An 18,153-nucleotide genomic window follows, 5' to 3' on the forward strand; every position below is an offset into this window, starting at 1 on the left:
ATGTGTATTTTTTATTAACTGTGTAAATTGTTTAATGTAGTCATTGTACATAGAGTTGTATGATTTGTTAAACTTTGTTTTTGTTTGGCATACATTTTAAAGTGAAAAATCTGAGGCTCAGGGTAATTCCGTAACTGTGAAATAACCCATATGCCATTGGGTTGCATGATTTACCAAACATTGCTATTGCAATTTGACTTGCGATAGAGAGAAGAAAACAAATGTATGCATGTATATAATGATTTATAAAGTGGAAAAGAAGCAAATTGGAGAAGAAGCATCATTCTTGTTTGGAACAATCTGTTGACTGTATTTGACCTAACAGAACAGCATGCAAATATATAGTGAATTTAACAATGAGGAGCTTGAGTGACAGGGGGCGAGGCTTGGTGTGTGTGTGGGAAGCAATCACAAGACACAAGGCTGAGTGGAGTTTGAAATATTGCATGCTATATGCAACACAATCTCCAAAACTGAAACCGAAGCTTACTTCGACAGTTACATTTTGGAAATCATTACGAGATTTTGGTTAAATTTAGGCATCAGGGTTAACCTGTTTAAGGTAAGGGTTAAGGCTTGAAAAAAAAACTATGCCTAGCACTGAACCCACTATCCTCTTAGCGTTAGCTCACAGTTCAAACCTATCCTCGACCCCAGCCACAATACCTTTGCTCGTCGGGAGCCCACTAGATGGTAATAGGCACTCACGCTGCCGCTAGTGGACGGTAAGAATTACACATAATGCAGTAATTTCACCAATTCAGATATGCAGAAAAATCCATAATCCAGTAGAGTCTGGCCTGGCGATATGGAGCTCTTGCAATATGGTTATTACACATACAAAAATGTTTAACAATGTTTAACAATGTTTGTTGAGGTGCTCAGCAGGCATAGGACAGAAATAGACAGCAACAATGGAAAGCAGAAATTGTGCACCTGAAAAAGAGCCTATTGGATCAATGCATGGAATGATAAAAATGACATACCTTTTCCCCAGTGTGCGGCCTCTTATTTTCAATTTTGACTTTTGAGAATGTTCCAGCTCTGGAAAGTAAGCATGTGAAGCATGGTCATAATGGTCAAATAAATGTATCCATTATATTAGAGCTAAACTGCTCATGATGCGACAGGGATTTTTGAGCAATATTGAATACAGTTACTCCCGAAGGTTTAATATCCATATGAAATTGGATAAGATAATGAATGGCCTTTTGTGGTTTATGATTTAGTAGATTAACAAGGTAGAGTTAAAATGGGAGCAGTATTTTACGCAACTGTACCTCAGAACTTGTCAAAGACCTAATACGAGATTGCTAACCAATGTTTTCTTATTCTCAATTTGAACAGCAAAAGGACAAATCAACCCCTTTTTGTAGATGGGCATGCTGTGATACTAAATAAAATAATCTGCTTTCATTGCTGAAGGCTGTTTTTTTGGAAGCCTTGAGAAGGAGAAACAGTATGCAGCATAAAAAAAAATTCATGGACAAGAATGGTAGTTTTTATTTGCAATCTACCAATCAATCCAAATGAGAATGAAAGCAAAACAAGGCAGGGAATGTAGACATACCCACAAAGCGCCCGAGTAAAATGTCAATAATCCTATTGATTATGTAGTTATACATTAGACTACAAATCCATATCCATCTTTAAGCTTTTGAATGAAATTTTAATTTCCCCAACAAAGTCCATCTTTGCATACACTAAGTGTACAAAACATTAGGAACACCTGCTCTTTACATGACATAGCTTTCACCTGGTCAGTCTATGATCCATTATTGATGTCACTTGTTTAATCCACTTCAGTGTAGATGAAGGGGAAGAGACAGGTTAAAGCCTGAATTTAAAATGGATTACATTTAGACGTTTTGTCACAGACCTACACACAACATTCCACATAATGTCAAAGTTGTATTCTGTTTTTAGATTATTTTTTTTTTTACAAATTAATAAAAAATGAAAAGCTAAAACGTCTTCTGTCAACAAGTATTCAATCACTTTGATATGGCAAGCCTAAATAAATTCAGGAGTAAAAATGTGCTTAATAAGTCAAATAATAAATTGCATAATTTCACTCTGTGTGCAATAATAGTATTTAACATGATTTTTGAATGACTACCACATCTCTGTACCACACACATACAATTATATGAAAGGTCCCTCAGTTGAACAGTGAGTTTCAAGCACAGATTCAACCACCAAGACCATGGAGGTTTTCCAATGCCACGCAAAGAAGGGCACATTTTGGTAGATTAAAAAAGCATTCAGTGAATATCTTATTCAGCATGGTAAGGTTATTAATTACACTTTGGATGGTGTATCAATAAACTCTGTCACTACTAAGATACAGGTGTCCTTCCTAACTCAGTGGCCGGAGAGGAAGGAAACCGCCCAGGGATTTTACAATGAGGCCAATGGTGACTTTAAAACAGTTATAGAGTTTAATGGCTATGATAGGAGAAAACAGAGGATGGATTAACAACATTGTAGTAACCTAAATGACAGAGTTAAAAGGAAGCCTGTACAGAATAAAAAAATATTCCAAAACATGCATGTTTGCAATAAGGCACTGAAGTAAAACTGCTAAAATGTGGCAAAGAAGTTAACTTCATGTCCTGGATTCAAAATGTTATGTTTGGGGCAAATCCAACACAACACATTACTGAGTACTACTCTTCAAATTGTCAAACAATGTGGTGGCTGCATCATGTGATGGGTATGCTTGTCATTGGCGAAGACTAGGGAGTTTTTTAGGATAAAAAGAAACAGAATAGAGCTAAGGTTGAGAGCTTCAAATTCCTTGGTGTCCACATCAACTACAAACTAGATTGGTCCAAACACACCAAGACAGTCGTGAAGAGGGCATGACAAAGCCTATTCCCCATCAGGAAACTAAAAAGGTTTGGCATGGGTCCTGAGATATAATCAAAAGGTTCTACAGCTGCAACAGCTAGAGCATCCTGACCGGTTGCATCACTGCCCCGCCTCCGACCGCAAGGCACTTCAGGACCTCTACGCCATCCAGGACCGCTACACCAGGCGGTGTCAGAGGAAGGCCCTAAAAATTGTCAAAGACCCCAGCCACCCCAGTCATAGACTGTTCTCTCTACTACCTCATGGCAAGCGGTACCGGAGTGCCAAGTCTAGGACAAAAAGGCTTCTCAACAGTTTTTACCCCCAAGCCATAAGACTCCTGAACAGGTAACCAAAAGGTTACCCGGAATATTTGCATTGTGTGCCCACCCCCAACCCCTCTTTTACGCTGCTGCTACTCCCTGTTTATCTTATATGCATAGTCACTTTAACTATACATTCATGTACACACTACCTAAATTGGCCCGACCAACCAGTGCTCCCGCACATTGGCTAACCGGGCTATCTGCATTGTGTCCTACCACCCGCCAACCCCTCTTTTTACGCTTCTGCTACTCTCTGTTCATCATATATGCATAGTCACTTTAACAATACGTACATGTACATACTATCTCAATAAGCCTGACTAACAGGTGTCTGTATATAGCCTGGCTACTCTTTTTTTCAAATGTCTTTTTACTGTTGTTTTATTTCTTTACTTACCTACACACACACACACACACACACACACACACACACACACACACACACACACACACACACACATACCTTTTTTCGCACCATTGGTTAGAGCCTGTTAAGTCTACACCTGTTGTATTCGGCGCACGTGACAAATAAACTTTGATTTGGTTTGAAGCAAAGGCAAATTTCCAGAGGAAAACCTGGTTCAGTCTGTTTTCCAACAGACACTGGGAGACAAATTCAATTTTCAGCAGAACAATAACCTAAAACACAAGGCCAAACATACAGTCAATCACGGACTACAGGAAGAAATCCAGCCCAGTCACGGACCAGGATGTCTTGCTCCCAGGCAGACTAAATAACTTTTTTGCCCGCTTTGAGGACAATACAGTGCCACTGACACGGCCTGTAACGAAAACATGCGGTCTCTCCTTCACTGCAGCCGAGGTGAGTAAGACATTTAAACGTGTTAACCCTCGCAAGGCTGCAGGCCCAGAAGGCATCCCCAGCCGCGCCCTCAGAGCATGCGCAGACCAGCTGGCCGGTGTGTTTACGGACATATTCAATCAATCCCTATACCAGTCTGCTGTTCCCACATGCTTCAAGAGGGCCACCATTGTTCCTGTTCCCAAAAAAGCTAAGGTAACTGAGCTAAACGACTACCGCCCCGTAGCACTCACATCCGTCATCATGAAGTGCTTTGAGAGACTAGTCAAGGACCATATCACCTCCACCCTACCTGACACCCTAGACCCACTCCAATTTGCTTACCGCCCAAATAGGTCCACAGACGATGCAATCTCAACCACACTGCACACTGCCCTAACCCATCTGGACAAGAGGAATACCTATGTGAGAATGCTGTTCATCGACTACAGCTCGGCATTCAACACCATAGTACCCTCCAAGCTCGTCATCAAGCTCGAGACCCTGGGTCTCGACCCCGCCCTGTGCAACTGGGTACTGGACTTCCTGACGGGCCGCCCCCAGGTGGTGAGGGTAGGCAACAACATCTCCTCCCCGCTGATCCTCAACACTGGGGCCCCACAAGGGTGCGTTCTGAGCCCTCTCCTGTACTCCCTGTTCACCCACAACTGCGTGGCCACGCACGCCTCCCACTCAATCATCAAGTTTGCGGACGACACAACAGTGGTAGGCTTGATTACCAACAACGACGAGACGGCCTACAGGGAGGAGGTGAGGGCCCTCGGAGTGTGGTGTCAGGAAAATAACCTCACACTCAACGTCAACAAAACTAAGGAGATGATTGTGGACTTCAGGAAACAGCAGAGGGAACACCCCCCTATCCACATCGATGGAACAGTAGTGGAGAGGGTAGCAAGTTTTAAGTTCCTCGGCATACACATCACAGACAAACTGAATTGGTCCACTCACACAGACAGCATCGTGAAGAAGGCGCAGCAGCGCCTCTTCAACCTCAGGAGGCTGAAGAAATTCGGCTTGTCACCAAAAGCACTCACAAACTTCTACAGATGCACAATCGAGAGCATCCTGGCGGGCTGTATCACCGCCTGGTATGGCAACTGCACCGCCCACAACCGTAAGGCTCTCCAGAGGGTAGTGAGGTCTGCACAACGCATCACCGGGGGCAAACTGCCTGCCCTCCAGGACACCTACACCACCCGATGTCACAGGAAGGCCATAAAGATCATCAAAGACATCATCCACCCGAGCCACTGCCTGTTCACCCCGCTATCATCCAGAAGGCGAGGTCAGTACAGGTGCATCAAAGCTGGGACCGAGAGACTGAAAAACAGCTTCTATCTCAAGGCCATCAGACTGTTAAACAGCCACCACTAACACTGAGTGGCTGCTGCCAACACACTGACACTGACTCAACTCCAGCCACTTTAATAATGGGAATTGATGGGAAATGATGTAAATATATCACTAGCCACTTTAAACAATGCTACCTTATATAATGTTACTTACCCTACATTATTCATCTCATATGCATACGTATATACTGTACTCTATATCATCGACTGTATCCTTATGTAATACATGTATCACTAGCCACTTTAAATTATGCCACTTTGTTTACATACTCATCTCATTTGTACATACTGTACTCGATACCATCTACTGTATCTTGCCTATGCTGCTCTGTACCATCACTCATTCATATATCCTTATGTACATATTCTTTATCCCCTTACACTGTGTACAAGACAGTAGTTTTGGAATTGTTAGTTAGATTACTTGTTATTACTGCATTGTCGGAACTAGAAGCACAAGCATTTCGCTACACTCGCATTAACATCTGCTAACCATGTGTATGTGACAAATAAAATTTGATTTGATTTGACACTGGAGTTGCTTACCAGGATGACATTGCATGTTCCTAGTTACAGTTTTGACTTAAATTGGCTTGAAAATCTATGGCAAGACTTGAAAATGGATGTCTAGCAATGATCAGAGCTCTATGAGATTTACTCAGAAAGACTCACAGCTGTAATCTCTGCTAAAGGGGATTCTGACATGGGTGTGAATATTTATGCAAATGATATATCTGTATTTCATTTTCAATACATTTGCAAAATGTCTAAAAACATGTTTTCACTTGGCAATTATTATATAATCCATATTTCATCCGTAAACACAACATGCAACAATTTCAATGATTTTACTGAGTTACAGTTCATATAAGAACATCAATCAATTGAAATCAATTTTAGGCCCTAATCTATGGATTTCACATGTCTGGGCAGGGGTGCAGCCATGGGTGGGCCTGGGAGGGCATAGGCCCATCCACTGGGAGACAGGTTCAGCCAATCATAATGAATTTTTCCCAACAAAAATGCTTTATTGCAGACATAAATAGTTCTCAATTTCATCAGCTGTCTGTGTGCTGATCTCAGATGTTCTCGCAGGTAAAGAAGCCGGATGTGGAGGTCCTGGTTTAACGTGGTTAGTGGCGTCTGGGGTTGTGAGGCAAGTTGGACGTACTGCCAAATTCTCAAACAGCGTTGGAGGCAGTTTATGGCAGAGAAATTAACATTACATGCCTTGTCAACAGCTGGACATTCCTGCAGTCAGCATGCCAAAAATTACGCACCCTCGAAACGTGAGACATCTGTGGCGTTGTGTGACAAAACTGCACATTTTAGTGTGGCCTTTTATTGTCCCCAGCACAAGGTGCACCTGTGCAATGATCATGTTTTTTAATCAGATGCTTGATATGCCACACTTGTCATGTGGATTATCTTGGCAAATGAGAAATTGTCACTAACAGGGATGTAAACAGCTTTTTGTGTGTATGGAACATTTCTGCAATCTTTTTTTGAAACATGGGACCAATACTTTCCAAATTGCATTTATATTTTTGTTCAGTATATATTTTTCTTAAGGTTAGCTTTAGTGTAACTTAACTTCTTTCATTAAGTAATTGGTAGCTTGGTAAACTATATTTTCAGAGTAGCTTCCCCAACACTGATGACTACTGTATTGAGTATTGGTCTAAATACCAGTGAATCTACATATTCAGGTACTTGGATCTAAATGTAATTGAACTACAAAGTAACGGATCTAATGAATATGGCACATGCAGTACACTGTAAAAAGGAAATTGTTCTGTTAACAATTTCAAGTAGTAAGTAGTTCTGAATAGTAATTTGCAGTGGCGGTGTATCAATGTTTAGCATTGTTTTATTTATTTGGTGATACACCTTAGCAGGCATTGTTAAGCATATTTCTCATTCCTCTAACAATAACTGGTGGTAGAACTGTAAGTGTTTTAGAGTGATGCGTGAGGCTCTATCATTAAGAACGTCTCATTATTGAACATCGGTTTGTCCAAACGTTTTTATATATCTGTTCCCATTGAGCAATTGCACCTCATCACGCAATAAACGGCTTAATACTCTTTTAGAAATATACTTTTATTTCTTCAAAATGTACATACAACATTGTGTACCACGTGACACTATTACGTATTCATAACTTGCAAAAAAAGAATACCTCTATCAGCACAACAAAATCAGGTGTTTATGACTACTACCTTATGATTTTAAGTAAAGACATAAAACGTAATAGAATCAAGTAAGAACAACTTATTAATAAATGTTACATTGACTATTAAATAATCATAACTTGTAAAAACTCAATCATTTAGATTAGCAGAACACAAAATAAAAAATTATTTCCTCAATAACCTAAAAGTTGTTAACAGTACTCAAAACATTAAGTAATAAGAAATCTTATTGACATAGTACCACTTTTTTTTTCATTTGAGTTCTAGTGACCTTTGTAAATGTTTGAGTAGCAGTAGTCAATTTCTTTAATGATTTAGGCATAGATTTTTTTACAGTGTACTAACAGGTGTAAAACAAGTCAAATACAATGTCTTGGAACTGCGTTGTATGGAAGCCCAATTCCAATGTATTTACTGTGCATTTGGAAAGTATTCAGACCTTGACTTTTTCCACATTTTGTTACATTAGACTTATTCTAAAATGGAATAAATCAAACATTTCCTCAGCAATTTACACAGAATACCCCGCAATGACAAAGTGATTTTTTTTGCAAATGTATTAAAAATAGAAAACAGATACCTTATTTTCATAACTATTCAGATCCTTTGCAATGACACTTGAATTTTAGCTCAGGTGCATCCTGTTTCCATTGATCATACTTGAGCTATTTCTACAACTTCATTGGAGTCCACCTGTGGTAAATTCAATTCATTGGACATGATTTGGAAAGGCAAACACCTGTCTATATAAGGTCCCACATTTGACAGTGCATGTCAGAGCCAAAACCAAGCATGAGATCGAAGGAATTCTCCTTAGAGCGCTGAGAAAGGATTGTGTCAAAGCACAGCTCTGGGGAAGGGTGACAAGAAATGTTTGCAGAATTGAAGGTTCCGAACAAACACAGTGGCCTCCATCCCATCATTCTTAAATGGAAAAAGCTTCGAACCACCAAGACATTTCCTAGAGCTTGCTGCCAGGCCAAACTGAGCAATTGAGGGGAGAAGGTCATTGGTCGGGGAGGTGACCAAGAAGCTATGGTCACTCAGACAGAGATGGGAGAAACTTCCAGAAGGACAGTCATCTCTGCAGCACTCCACCAATCAATACTTTATCATAGAGTGGCCAGATGGAAGCCACTCCTCAGTAAAAGGCACATGATAGCCCGCTTGGAGAAACAAGATTCTCTGGTCTGATGAAACCAAGATTGAACTCTTTGGCGTGAATGCCAAGCATCATGTCTGGAGTAAACCTGGCACCATCCTTACGGTGAAGCATGGTGGTGGCAGCATTATGCTGTGGGGATGTTTTTTCGGTGTCAGGGACTGGGAGACTAGTCAGGATCGAGGCAAAGATGAATGGAGAAAAGCACAAGAGATCCTTGATGAAAACCTTCTCCAGATCGCTCAGTACCTCGGACTGTGGTGAAGGCTCACCTTCCAATGGGACAGCGACCCAGCCAAGATGTCCCAAAGTCACTTCTGCGTTAAGTCTCTGAATGTCCTTGAGCGCCCCAGCCAGAGCCCGGACTTGAACCCGATCGAACATCTCTGGAGAGACCTGAAAATAACTGTGCAGTGAAGCTCACCATCCAACCTGACAGAGTTTGAGAGGATCTGCAGAGAAGAATGGGAGAAACTCCCCAAATACAGGTGTGTCAAGCTTGTAGCGTCATACCCTAGAAGATCAAGGCTGGAATCGCTGCCAAAGGTGCTTCAACAAAGTACTGAGTAAAGGGTCTGAATACTTACAGTACCAGTCAAAAATGTATACACACACCTACTCATTACAGGGTTTTTCTCTATTTTATACACTGTAAAAAAAAATGTGAATACATAAACTATGAAATAACACATATGGAATCATGTAGTAACCAAAAGTGTATTTTATATTTGAGATTATTCATAGTAGCCACAGCTTTGCATTCTATCAACCAGCTTCCTGAGCTAGTCACCTGGAATGCATTTCAATTAACAGGTGTACCCTGATAAAGGTTCATTTGTGAAATGTCTTTCCTTCTTAATGCATTTGAGCCAGTCAGTTGTGTTGTGACATTGTAGGGGTGGTATACAGAAGATGGCCCTATTTGGTAAAATACCAAGAACAGCTCACATAAGCAAAGAAAAACGACAGTCCAACATTACTTTACTTTAAGCTGAAGGTCAGTCAATAAAGAACATTTGAAGAATTTTGAAAGATTCTTCAAGTGCAGTCGCAAAAACCATCAAGCGCTATTGTAATGGTTCTCCTCGTCATCTGAGGATGAGTAGTCAAGATCGGACCAATATGCAGCGTGGTACGTGTCCATGTTCATATTTGTTAAACAGAGAACACTAAACAAGATAACAACGGCAAATGAAAGGAAACAGTTCTGTAAGGTGACATACACAAAACAGAAAACAAACACCCACGAAACACAGGTGGAAAAAGGCTACCTAAGTATGATTCTCAATCAGAGACAACTAACGACACCTGCCTCTGATTGAGAACCATACCAGGTCAAACTCAAAAACCAGCATAGAAAAACGAACATAGACAACCCACCCAACTCACGCCCTGACCATACTAAAACAAAGACCTAAATAAAATAACTAAGGTCAGAACGTGACAGCTATGTAGAAACTGGCTCTCATGAGGACCGCCACAGGGAAGGAAGACCCAGAGTGACCTCTGCTGCAGAGGGTACGTTCATTAGAGTTACCAGCCTCAGAAATTGCAGCCCAAATAAATACTTAACAGAGACCAAGTAACAGACACAATTCAACATAAAATGTTCAGAGGAGACTGCGTGAATCAGGCCTTCATGGTGAAATTGCTGCAAAGAAACCACTTCTAAAGGACACCAATAAGAAGAAGAGACTTCCTTGGGCCAAGAAATGCAATGGACATTAGACAAGTGGCAATCTGTCTTTTGGTCTGAGGAGTCCAAATTTGAGATTTTAGGTTCCAACCACCATGTCTTTGTGAGATGCAGAGTAGGTGAACAGATGTTGTCTGCATGTGTGGTTCCCACCGTGAAGCGTGGAGGAGGAGGTGTGATGTGCTTTGTTGGTGACACTGTCAATAATTTATTTAGAATTCAAGGCACACTTAACCAGCATGGCTACCACAGCATTCTACAGCAATACACCATCCCATCTGGTTTGCACTTATTGGGACTATCATTTGTTTTTCAATAGGACAATGACCCAACACACCTTCAGGCTGTGTAAGGGCTATTGGACCAAGAAGGATAGTTTAAAAACAACATTTTGCTTTATTTAACTAGGTAAGTCAGTTAAGAACAAATTCTTATTTTCAATGACAGCCTAGAAACAGTGGGTTAACTGCCTGGTTCAGGGGCAGAATGACAATTTGTACCTTTTTACCTAGATTTTTACCTTGTCAGTTCGGGCATTTGATCTTGCAACCTTTCGGTTACAAGTCCAACGCTCTAACCACTTGGCTAGCTGCCGCCACAGGCGTCATGGAGTGCTGCATCAGATGACCTGGCCTCCATAATCACCCGACCTCAACCCAAGTGAGATGGTTTGCGATGAGTTGGACCGTAGATTGAAGGAAAAGCAGCCAACAAGCGGTCGGCATATGTGGGAACTCCAAGACTGCTGAGAAAGCATTCCAGCTGAAGCTTGTTTAGAGAATGCCAAGAGTGTGCAAAGCTGTCATCAAGGCAAAGGGTGGCTACTTTTATGAATCTAAAATGTAAAATATGTATTGATTTGTTTGATGCTGTTTTGGTTACTACATGCTTCCATATGTGTTATTTTATAGTTTTGATATCCTCACTATTATTCTACAATGTATAAAATAGTAAAATAAAAATAAAAAGGGTGATCCAACTTTTGACTGGTACTGTATATAAATATGATATTTCCGGCTGGGTTTTTGTAATACATTTGCAAAAATGTCTAAAAAAACAGTTTTTGCTTTGTTATTGTATTGTGTATAGATTGATTAGGGAATAAATACATGTAATCCATTTTAGAATAAGGTCTTTAACATAACAAAATTCTGAAAAATTGAAGGGGTCTAAATCATTTTCGAATGCACTGTATATGTAGATCAGCTCTTGCTTTGTGGATACTGGCCCACATGTGTTGTGCTCCTTTTTTAACTTGGAAACCTGTGAGAGACTTGAACATTTCTCTCTGTACTTTTGAATCACTATCCTAGACAGCCCACTATTACTCCGAATGTGTCTCTGCAGTAAACTTAATTAACTCCCCCGAACCTCTACACTGTGACTTGGGGCCAGATTAAATTACCACACCACGGTGCTTGCAAATTATAATCACTGACTCTGAGAACCCACTGAGTCCCTATGGAGAATGCCCCAGGGCCAGTCCACTCACACAGGTTAATGTCCAATCAGGAGATAGGTCAAAAGGTCCCAGGACTTAGATACATCAACATCTCTGGTGTCTAATCAAACAACTGGTCCACCTCATCCATGCACTGAGGAAGGGAAATTAAACAGTCTGAAATATGACTGGGATGTATACATGGATATCTAGGGAATCCTCTATCAGCAATGTTATCACGTGTGACGTTGTCAGAGATGGTGTTAGCCTATAGGAGGTGAGGGGAAAGGTAACTGGAAAGGACCTTTGTTATTAGTTGGTGGTGAATGATTGGTTGGTTAATGTTGTTGCTTTGTATCTATTCAATGCAACCTTTCACTTAAATGTTTCTACACTGGAAATATTTTTCTTGAAATGGTAATTCCACCATGTAGAATAGACTTCACTTACAATTGTTATCTCTCTCTTACATCATTTCCTTTCACTCTTCCTGTCTTTAGGTCAGTTGGCAGCGGGTACTTGTGAGATAGTTACTCTGGACCGGGACAGCAGTCAGCCACGGCGGACCATAGCACGACAGACGGCGAGGTGTGCCTGCAAAAAGGGTCAGATTGCAGGCACCACAAGAGCCAGTCCGGCTTGTGTAGACGGTAAGAACCAAGATCCACCTCCATCCTTAACTTTCAGAGAGAACCCCCGAAACATGGGGGTTGAGGGGCTTAAAGAGCTTTCCTCAAGGGCCTCTTGGGCCACCACCCCCTATGCATCTAAGACCATTTCTGATGTTGTGGTTTACTCCGTTATCTCTGTTAAGGTGGTTTAGGCATCTCGAATGGAGTGTTGCATTGCATTTCATCACCTGCTGTCCTTGTCCTGGGTGCCATCTGGGGAGAATTGGAAAGTAGCTGCTGGATGCACATCGAATTGCCTCTCTCTGTGGGGTTGCATTGTGCTTATATTACTTTTTGTGCTTCAGCGGGAACACTTGGATGTTTTATCAAGTTGAAATACCTTCTCTCCCTTTGCGCAATACTTACAAAGACTATTGACAAAAGCCCTCATGGATCAAAAAGCCCCCATGGATCAAAAAAGGCTGACATTTGCATTTTTCCAGTGATTTGTATCCTTTCTATAATGTTGCCTGGCACCAGAGCGATTATTTTAGGCACCCTCAACTTTGTTTTGGCATTTTGTGAACGCTGTGACCTGTTTTTCCAGCTTTACTGTTGACAACTTGCCTTTGACACTCTTCCTGCTGCAGTTGTTGCTATGATACCCATGTACCTGAGTGAAGCACATAACACAACATCCTAATAACAGGTTTAACACCTGAGGTGGCTGGTGGTTGTCATTGCGTTTAAAAAGATGTTGGCAATACATCTTGGGTGACCTTTACTTACCTAGAGCATGGCACATCTTTGCAGGCTTGGTATTTATGTCAGGTCGCATCTTAGCTCGGGCACTCACTTTCTTTTGTTGTTTGTTCCAGAAATAAACATTGGTGAGCCATAGAGCAGTGTTTACTCTATCAGTGGAAAAACAAGTGAGATTTCAGTTATTTTTAATCTTCCCTTCAGTTCTCAAAGTCCTCAGGCTGCAGTACCAAATGCTACAAATGCCTCTTTCCTCTATCGCCATTCCACAGAGGTCACATCTCAAACAGGATAATCCATATATCCATCACAGTTTAAATCCTCTGCTTCAGCCAAACTGCAAGGATCTGGGCCAAAATATCACAAAAATGTGAAAAAATGTGTCATCTTCCATGCAGTGTTGTCTTTTGCTCATAATGAGTTGGATTATATTTAGAAAGGCTCAATCAGAGAGTAGATTGCTTCTGCCTTTGTAGAAATGTTGCCATGGAATGGTTTCACCTGTGACCTCGATCTCATTGAAAGACCCTCAAGGTATTTTTTAGTCACACAAGGAACAGCTCCCATTTGCAGTCGCAAATTACTCTAACGAGTGAATCATTCCTTCAGTGTATAAGTTCTGAAGGAACTAGAGAATTCAACAGAATCAACTAAAAGCAGTGGTTGGTATACACTCTTGGTAATAACGGTACGCTTAGGGTACAGTATTGCTCCCTGGGGTAGAACAAGATTGAAATACTGTCGTGACATGACTATCATTAATGTGATGACTGTTATTTATCGAATTAACTAACTGTGTTTTGTTGCTCGATTAAATTAATCAAGAAGAAGTTGTTTAATGAGTTACCATCTCCCAAATTAAACTCGAAGATATATAAATTATATATCAATAACAGGCACTTATTAATCATTACCTCATATCAGTCTCATTCTGAATGTTGCAGACTTCTTGAATCCGCAAGAACCCCGTTCTACACAAATGTATTTCATATTTTTTTTTCTAACTAAATAATAACACAGAATACACATACACACTTACATGAGACAAAAGTCCCTAGTGGACTGACAAGATATGACCACGTGTTACACATATGGAGAGGGAGAGGCAAACTTATCGTACATTTAGGAACTACCCTCAAAGTAATTATAATACTTTGCTCACGAACTGCCGCCCGTTTGGGTAATAAATGCAATGTAGTTACGTGTCTTTGTTCGTTGTCTCTCTGTTGAAACCAACCAACCCTTCTATGAGGAAGGGGCTGGATGTGTGTAAGGTTCTGGTTGTCCATCAGAGGTCACAATGTCCTCCTTAGTTTTTCCAGCTTGTAGGGGATGTTTCTTCAGATGCACCAATGATTGTCTGAGATGGGATCTTCTGCTTCCTTTCTCGGGTAGATAGTCAAGTTCTAGATCCTTTTACATGCACAGCTGTAAACTGTCAAATTTTCTGGTCTTTATCTTCACTTGTGTTGAGAGGTTCAGAGTTTATAACCATTTCAACGTGTGGCCAATGCTCCACACTTTTCTGGTCTGATAGGTGAGGTTATCTTCTCACCTCATGTTGAGTCTTTGAGATTCAACCATTCGTAACTTTCAGCTCATGCTGTCCGTCTACTGGACTCAGCATTTCAAACGTGTCGACTACCTTCTCACGTTTTCTGGTCTGAATGTAAATGTTGTTACCAAGGCTTTTATCCTCGGGTAAAAAGGGGGTGCTCCATCACGCCGACACAATGTCTGCGCTCACTTGGGCGTGGTTACCGACTGGGCAAAGTTATGAGAAACTATCTCATTTAGAAGACTAAAATCGCATTTCTATCTTAACCAAAATACTCTCATACTTAATCATATATTTTAAACAACATTTAGATATAAACTTGACAAATAGAATTTCAGAGTTACAGTTATTTTGTTACACCATCCTTACTTGCGACTAGCAATCCCGGATCCGGGAGCGTAATCATAGCCTCAAACGAATTAGCTTAACGCAGCGGACATAAATACTCCTAAACTTTTCCTATTCATGAAAATCGCAAATGAAATATATTCAAACACAAGCTTAGAATTTTGTTAATCACACTGTCATCTCAAATTTTCAAAATATGCATTACAGCCAACGCTAGACAAGCATTTGTGTAAGTTTATCATGGCATAATGCTATGCTAGCTCTGCTGGCAGCAGGCAACATTTTCACGATAATAAGAAAAGCAACCAAATTAAATCATTTACTTTTGAAGAACTTCAGATGCTTTCACTCAGGAGACTCCCAGTTAGATAGCAAATGTTCCTTTTTTCCAAAAATATTATTTTTGTAGGCGAAATAGCTCCCGTTTCTTCATCATGCTTGGCTGAGAAATCGACCGGAAAATGCTACAACTATAACGACAAACTTTTTTTTTCAAAATTTGCTCCATAATATCGACAGAAACACGGCAAACGTTGTTTACGATATATATCCGTCGAGGCAATTGGTTTCTCATAAGAAGCGATTGGAAAAATGGCTACCTCCAGTATTTTACGCAAGATTTTCTGCGGGAGACACCTTGTGACCACTTGCTAAATATGGTCCCTTACGGCTATTCTTCAATGGAAATGCCTACAAAGACTTCACAATGCTGTAGACACCTTGGGGAATACGTGGAAAATGTAAGCTCATTCGTGGCCCATTCACAGCCAATTGGCATGAGGCGGTTTTAAAAAATGCGCCACTTCCTGGTTGGATTCTTATCTAGGTTTTGCCTGTAACATCAGTTCTGTTGCACTCAGACAATATATTTGCAGTTTTGGAAACGTCAGAGTGTTTTCTATCCAAAGCTGTCAATTATATGCATAGTCGAGCATCTTTTCGTGACAAAATATCTTGTTTAAAACGGGAACGTTTTTCATCCAAAAATTAAAATAGCGCCCCCTAACACTTTTAATGACATCACAAAATAATAAACAACATCTCATGATTATTCTTTAGATCCCCACTCACCATTCCAAACATTTGGATGTCAGAAATAATGTTCCAATGTTCACTTTTTTGAGAAAAAAGTTTTGGCGGCAAGTCTCTCTCTACACACAGCACAGGTCTGGCTATCTGTCAGCCATTTGCCAAGCTGATCTAGCACTTTTTGATCCTCACGCAGGAGAGTCATGACAAGAGGTACAGTACACATAATGATCTCACATGGTACAGTTTATTGCCTTTTAGGGTACATAAAGAGTATAACAGTACATTTTTGGAAATAATTATTTTGAATATAAATGTAAAATAATCACTCTCACTCGCAAAAATAGGGGTACGGTTTCAAATCAAAAATCTAAGTTAATTGGTCATGTACACACATTTGCAGATTTTATGAAAGGTGCAGCAAAATGCTCACGTTGTTTATCTCCAACACTGCAGGGGTATCTATCAATACAATAACAATACACGCATTATCAACCAAAATATAAATAACAGAACAAACAATATCAGAACGAGCTATGTCAGAATGAGTTCTGGGTGTTGCTAAAATCATGATTTGGTCAAACAGTAAAAGTGCATTATCCTCAGGATTCCTTTAATGAAAGTGTCTGCCCTGCCCCTGTACCTGTGCCTTTGCTGGGACCTGTTGCTGTGATGAGCGAGCCACTCTCTTCTCCCCCATGTGCTCGAGAGAAAAATGTATTCTGATTGTATAGCATTTAAAAATTGAAGTAATACTTAATCTCTATTGAACACATTTTTTTGTAAGATATTCTAGAGTCTGATTTTGACATTAAAATGTAGCAAATATAGCCCTGTAATATTATTTTCCACTTAGGGTAGATGTTGATTTACTTTTTCACACGTGAGTTCCAAATATCTCTAATGGTCGCCCCAGCATCAGTATTTTAATAGACGTGACATCAGAATGCAATCACTGTTCCAAAATTTGATTGTTACGCAACAGGACTGTTAACCTGCGCTGTCTGCAAACCAAGTCACAAATGATTTTCTAACAAGTTTAAGTTTCTAACAAAAGTTTGAATTGAGGTGTGTTCCGCCTCCTCATTAATTCACTTAGAAGTAGCCCATTTCACTGTTGCGGAAATGTGTGTTTGAGGCTTTACTGAACTGGACAAACTTATCTCTTCAATGACAGCCCTATCACCTCCCCAGTGTTTACACAGATCAAATATGCAGACATTAGTGCAGTCTAGCACAAACTTTTTTCCCCTGGAACATTTTCTGGCTGGCGCTCACATTGCCTTCATTGTTGTTTTCCTTACAAATAATAACTTTGGACATGTGTGCATTCCAATCAAAGTAAGTGCCTTATTTTCTGTATATTGTGTTGTCATTTCTACTGTAGTATGTATGTATGTATGTATGTATGTATGTACAGTTGTAGTCGTACGTTTACATAAACAAGTTTTAATTACTCCAACATAAGTGTTTCAACCTCTCCACAAATTTCTTGTTAACAAACTATACTTTTGGCAAGTCGGTTAGGACATCTACTTTGTACATGACACAAGTAATTTTTCTAACAATTTTTTAAAGACTGATCATTTCACTTAAAATTCACATTTCCAGTGGGTCAGAAGTTTACATACACTAAGTTGACTGTGCCTTTAAACAGCTTGGAAAATTCCCGAAAATTATGTCATGGCTTTAGAAGCTTCTGATAGGCTAATTGACAACATTTAAGTCAATTGGAGGTGTGGATGTATTTCAAGGCCTAGCTTCAAACTCAGTGCATCTTTGCTTGACATTATGGGAAAATCAAAATAAATCAGCCAAGACCTCAGAAAAGAAAATTTAGACCTCCACAAGTCTGGTGCATCCTTGGGAGCAATTTCAAAGGTACCACATTCATCTGTACAAACAATAGTACGTAAGTATAAACACCATGGGACCACGCAGCCGTCATACCGGTCAGGAAGGAGACATGTTCTGTCTCCTGGGGATGAACGTACTTT

General features: G+C 40.3%; 1 protein-coding gene across 1 annotated transcript in view; it reads left to right on the forward strand.

The window, feature by feature from the left end:
- LOC139377505 (chemokine-like protein TAFA-5) overlaps window positions 1-18,153 on the forward strand; it is a 171,853-nt gene that overhangs the window by 92,123 nt on the left and 61,577 nt on the right. Inside the window, exon 2 of the mRNA XM_071120534.1 lies at window positions 12,349-12,498. Coding sequence (XP_070976635.1) covers window positions 12,349-12,498 — 150 coding nt within the window. The remainder of the gene's footprint in view (window positions 1-12,348; window positions 12,499-18,153) is intronic.

Source organism: Oncorhynchus clarkii, chromosome 2, assembly GCF_045791955.1.
Source record: "Oncorhynchus clarkii lewisi isolate Uvic-CL-2024 chromosome 2, UVic_Ocla_1.0, whole genome shotgun sequence".
NCBI classification, from domain to species: Eukaryota; Metazoa; Chordata; class Actinopteri; order Salmoniformes; family Salmonidae; genus Oncorhynchus; species Oncorhynchus clarkii.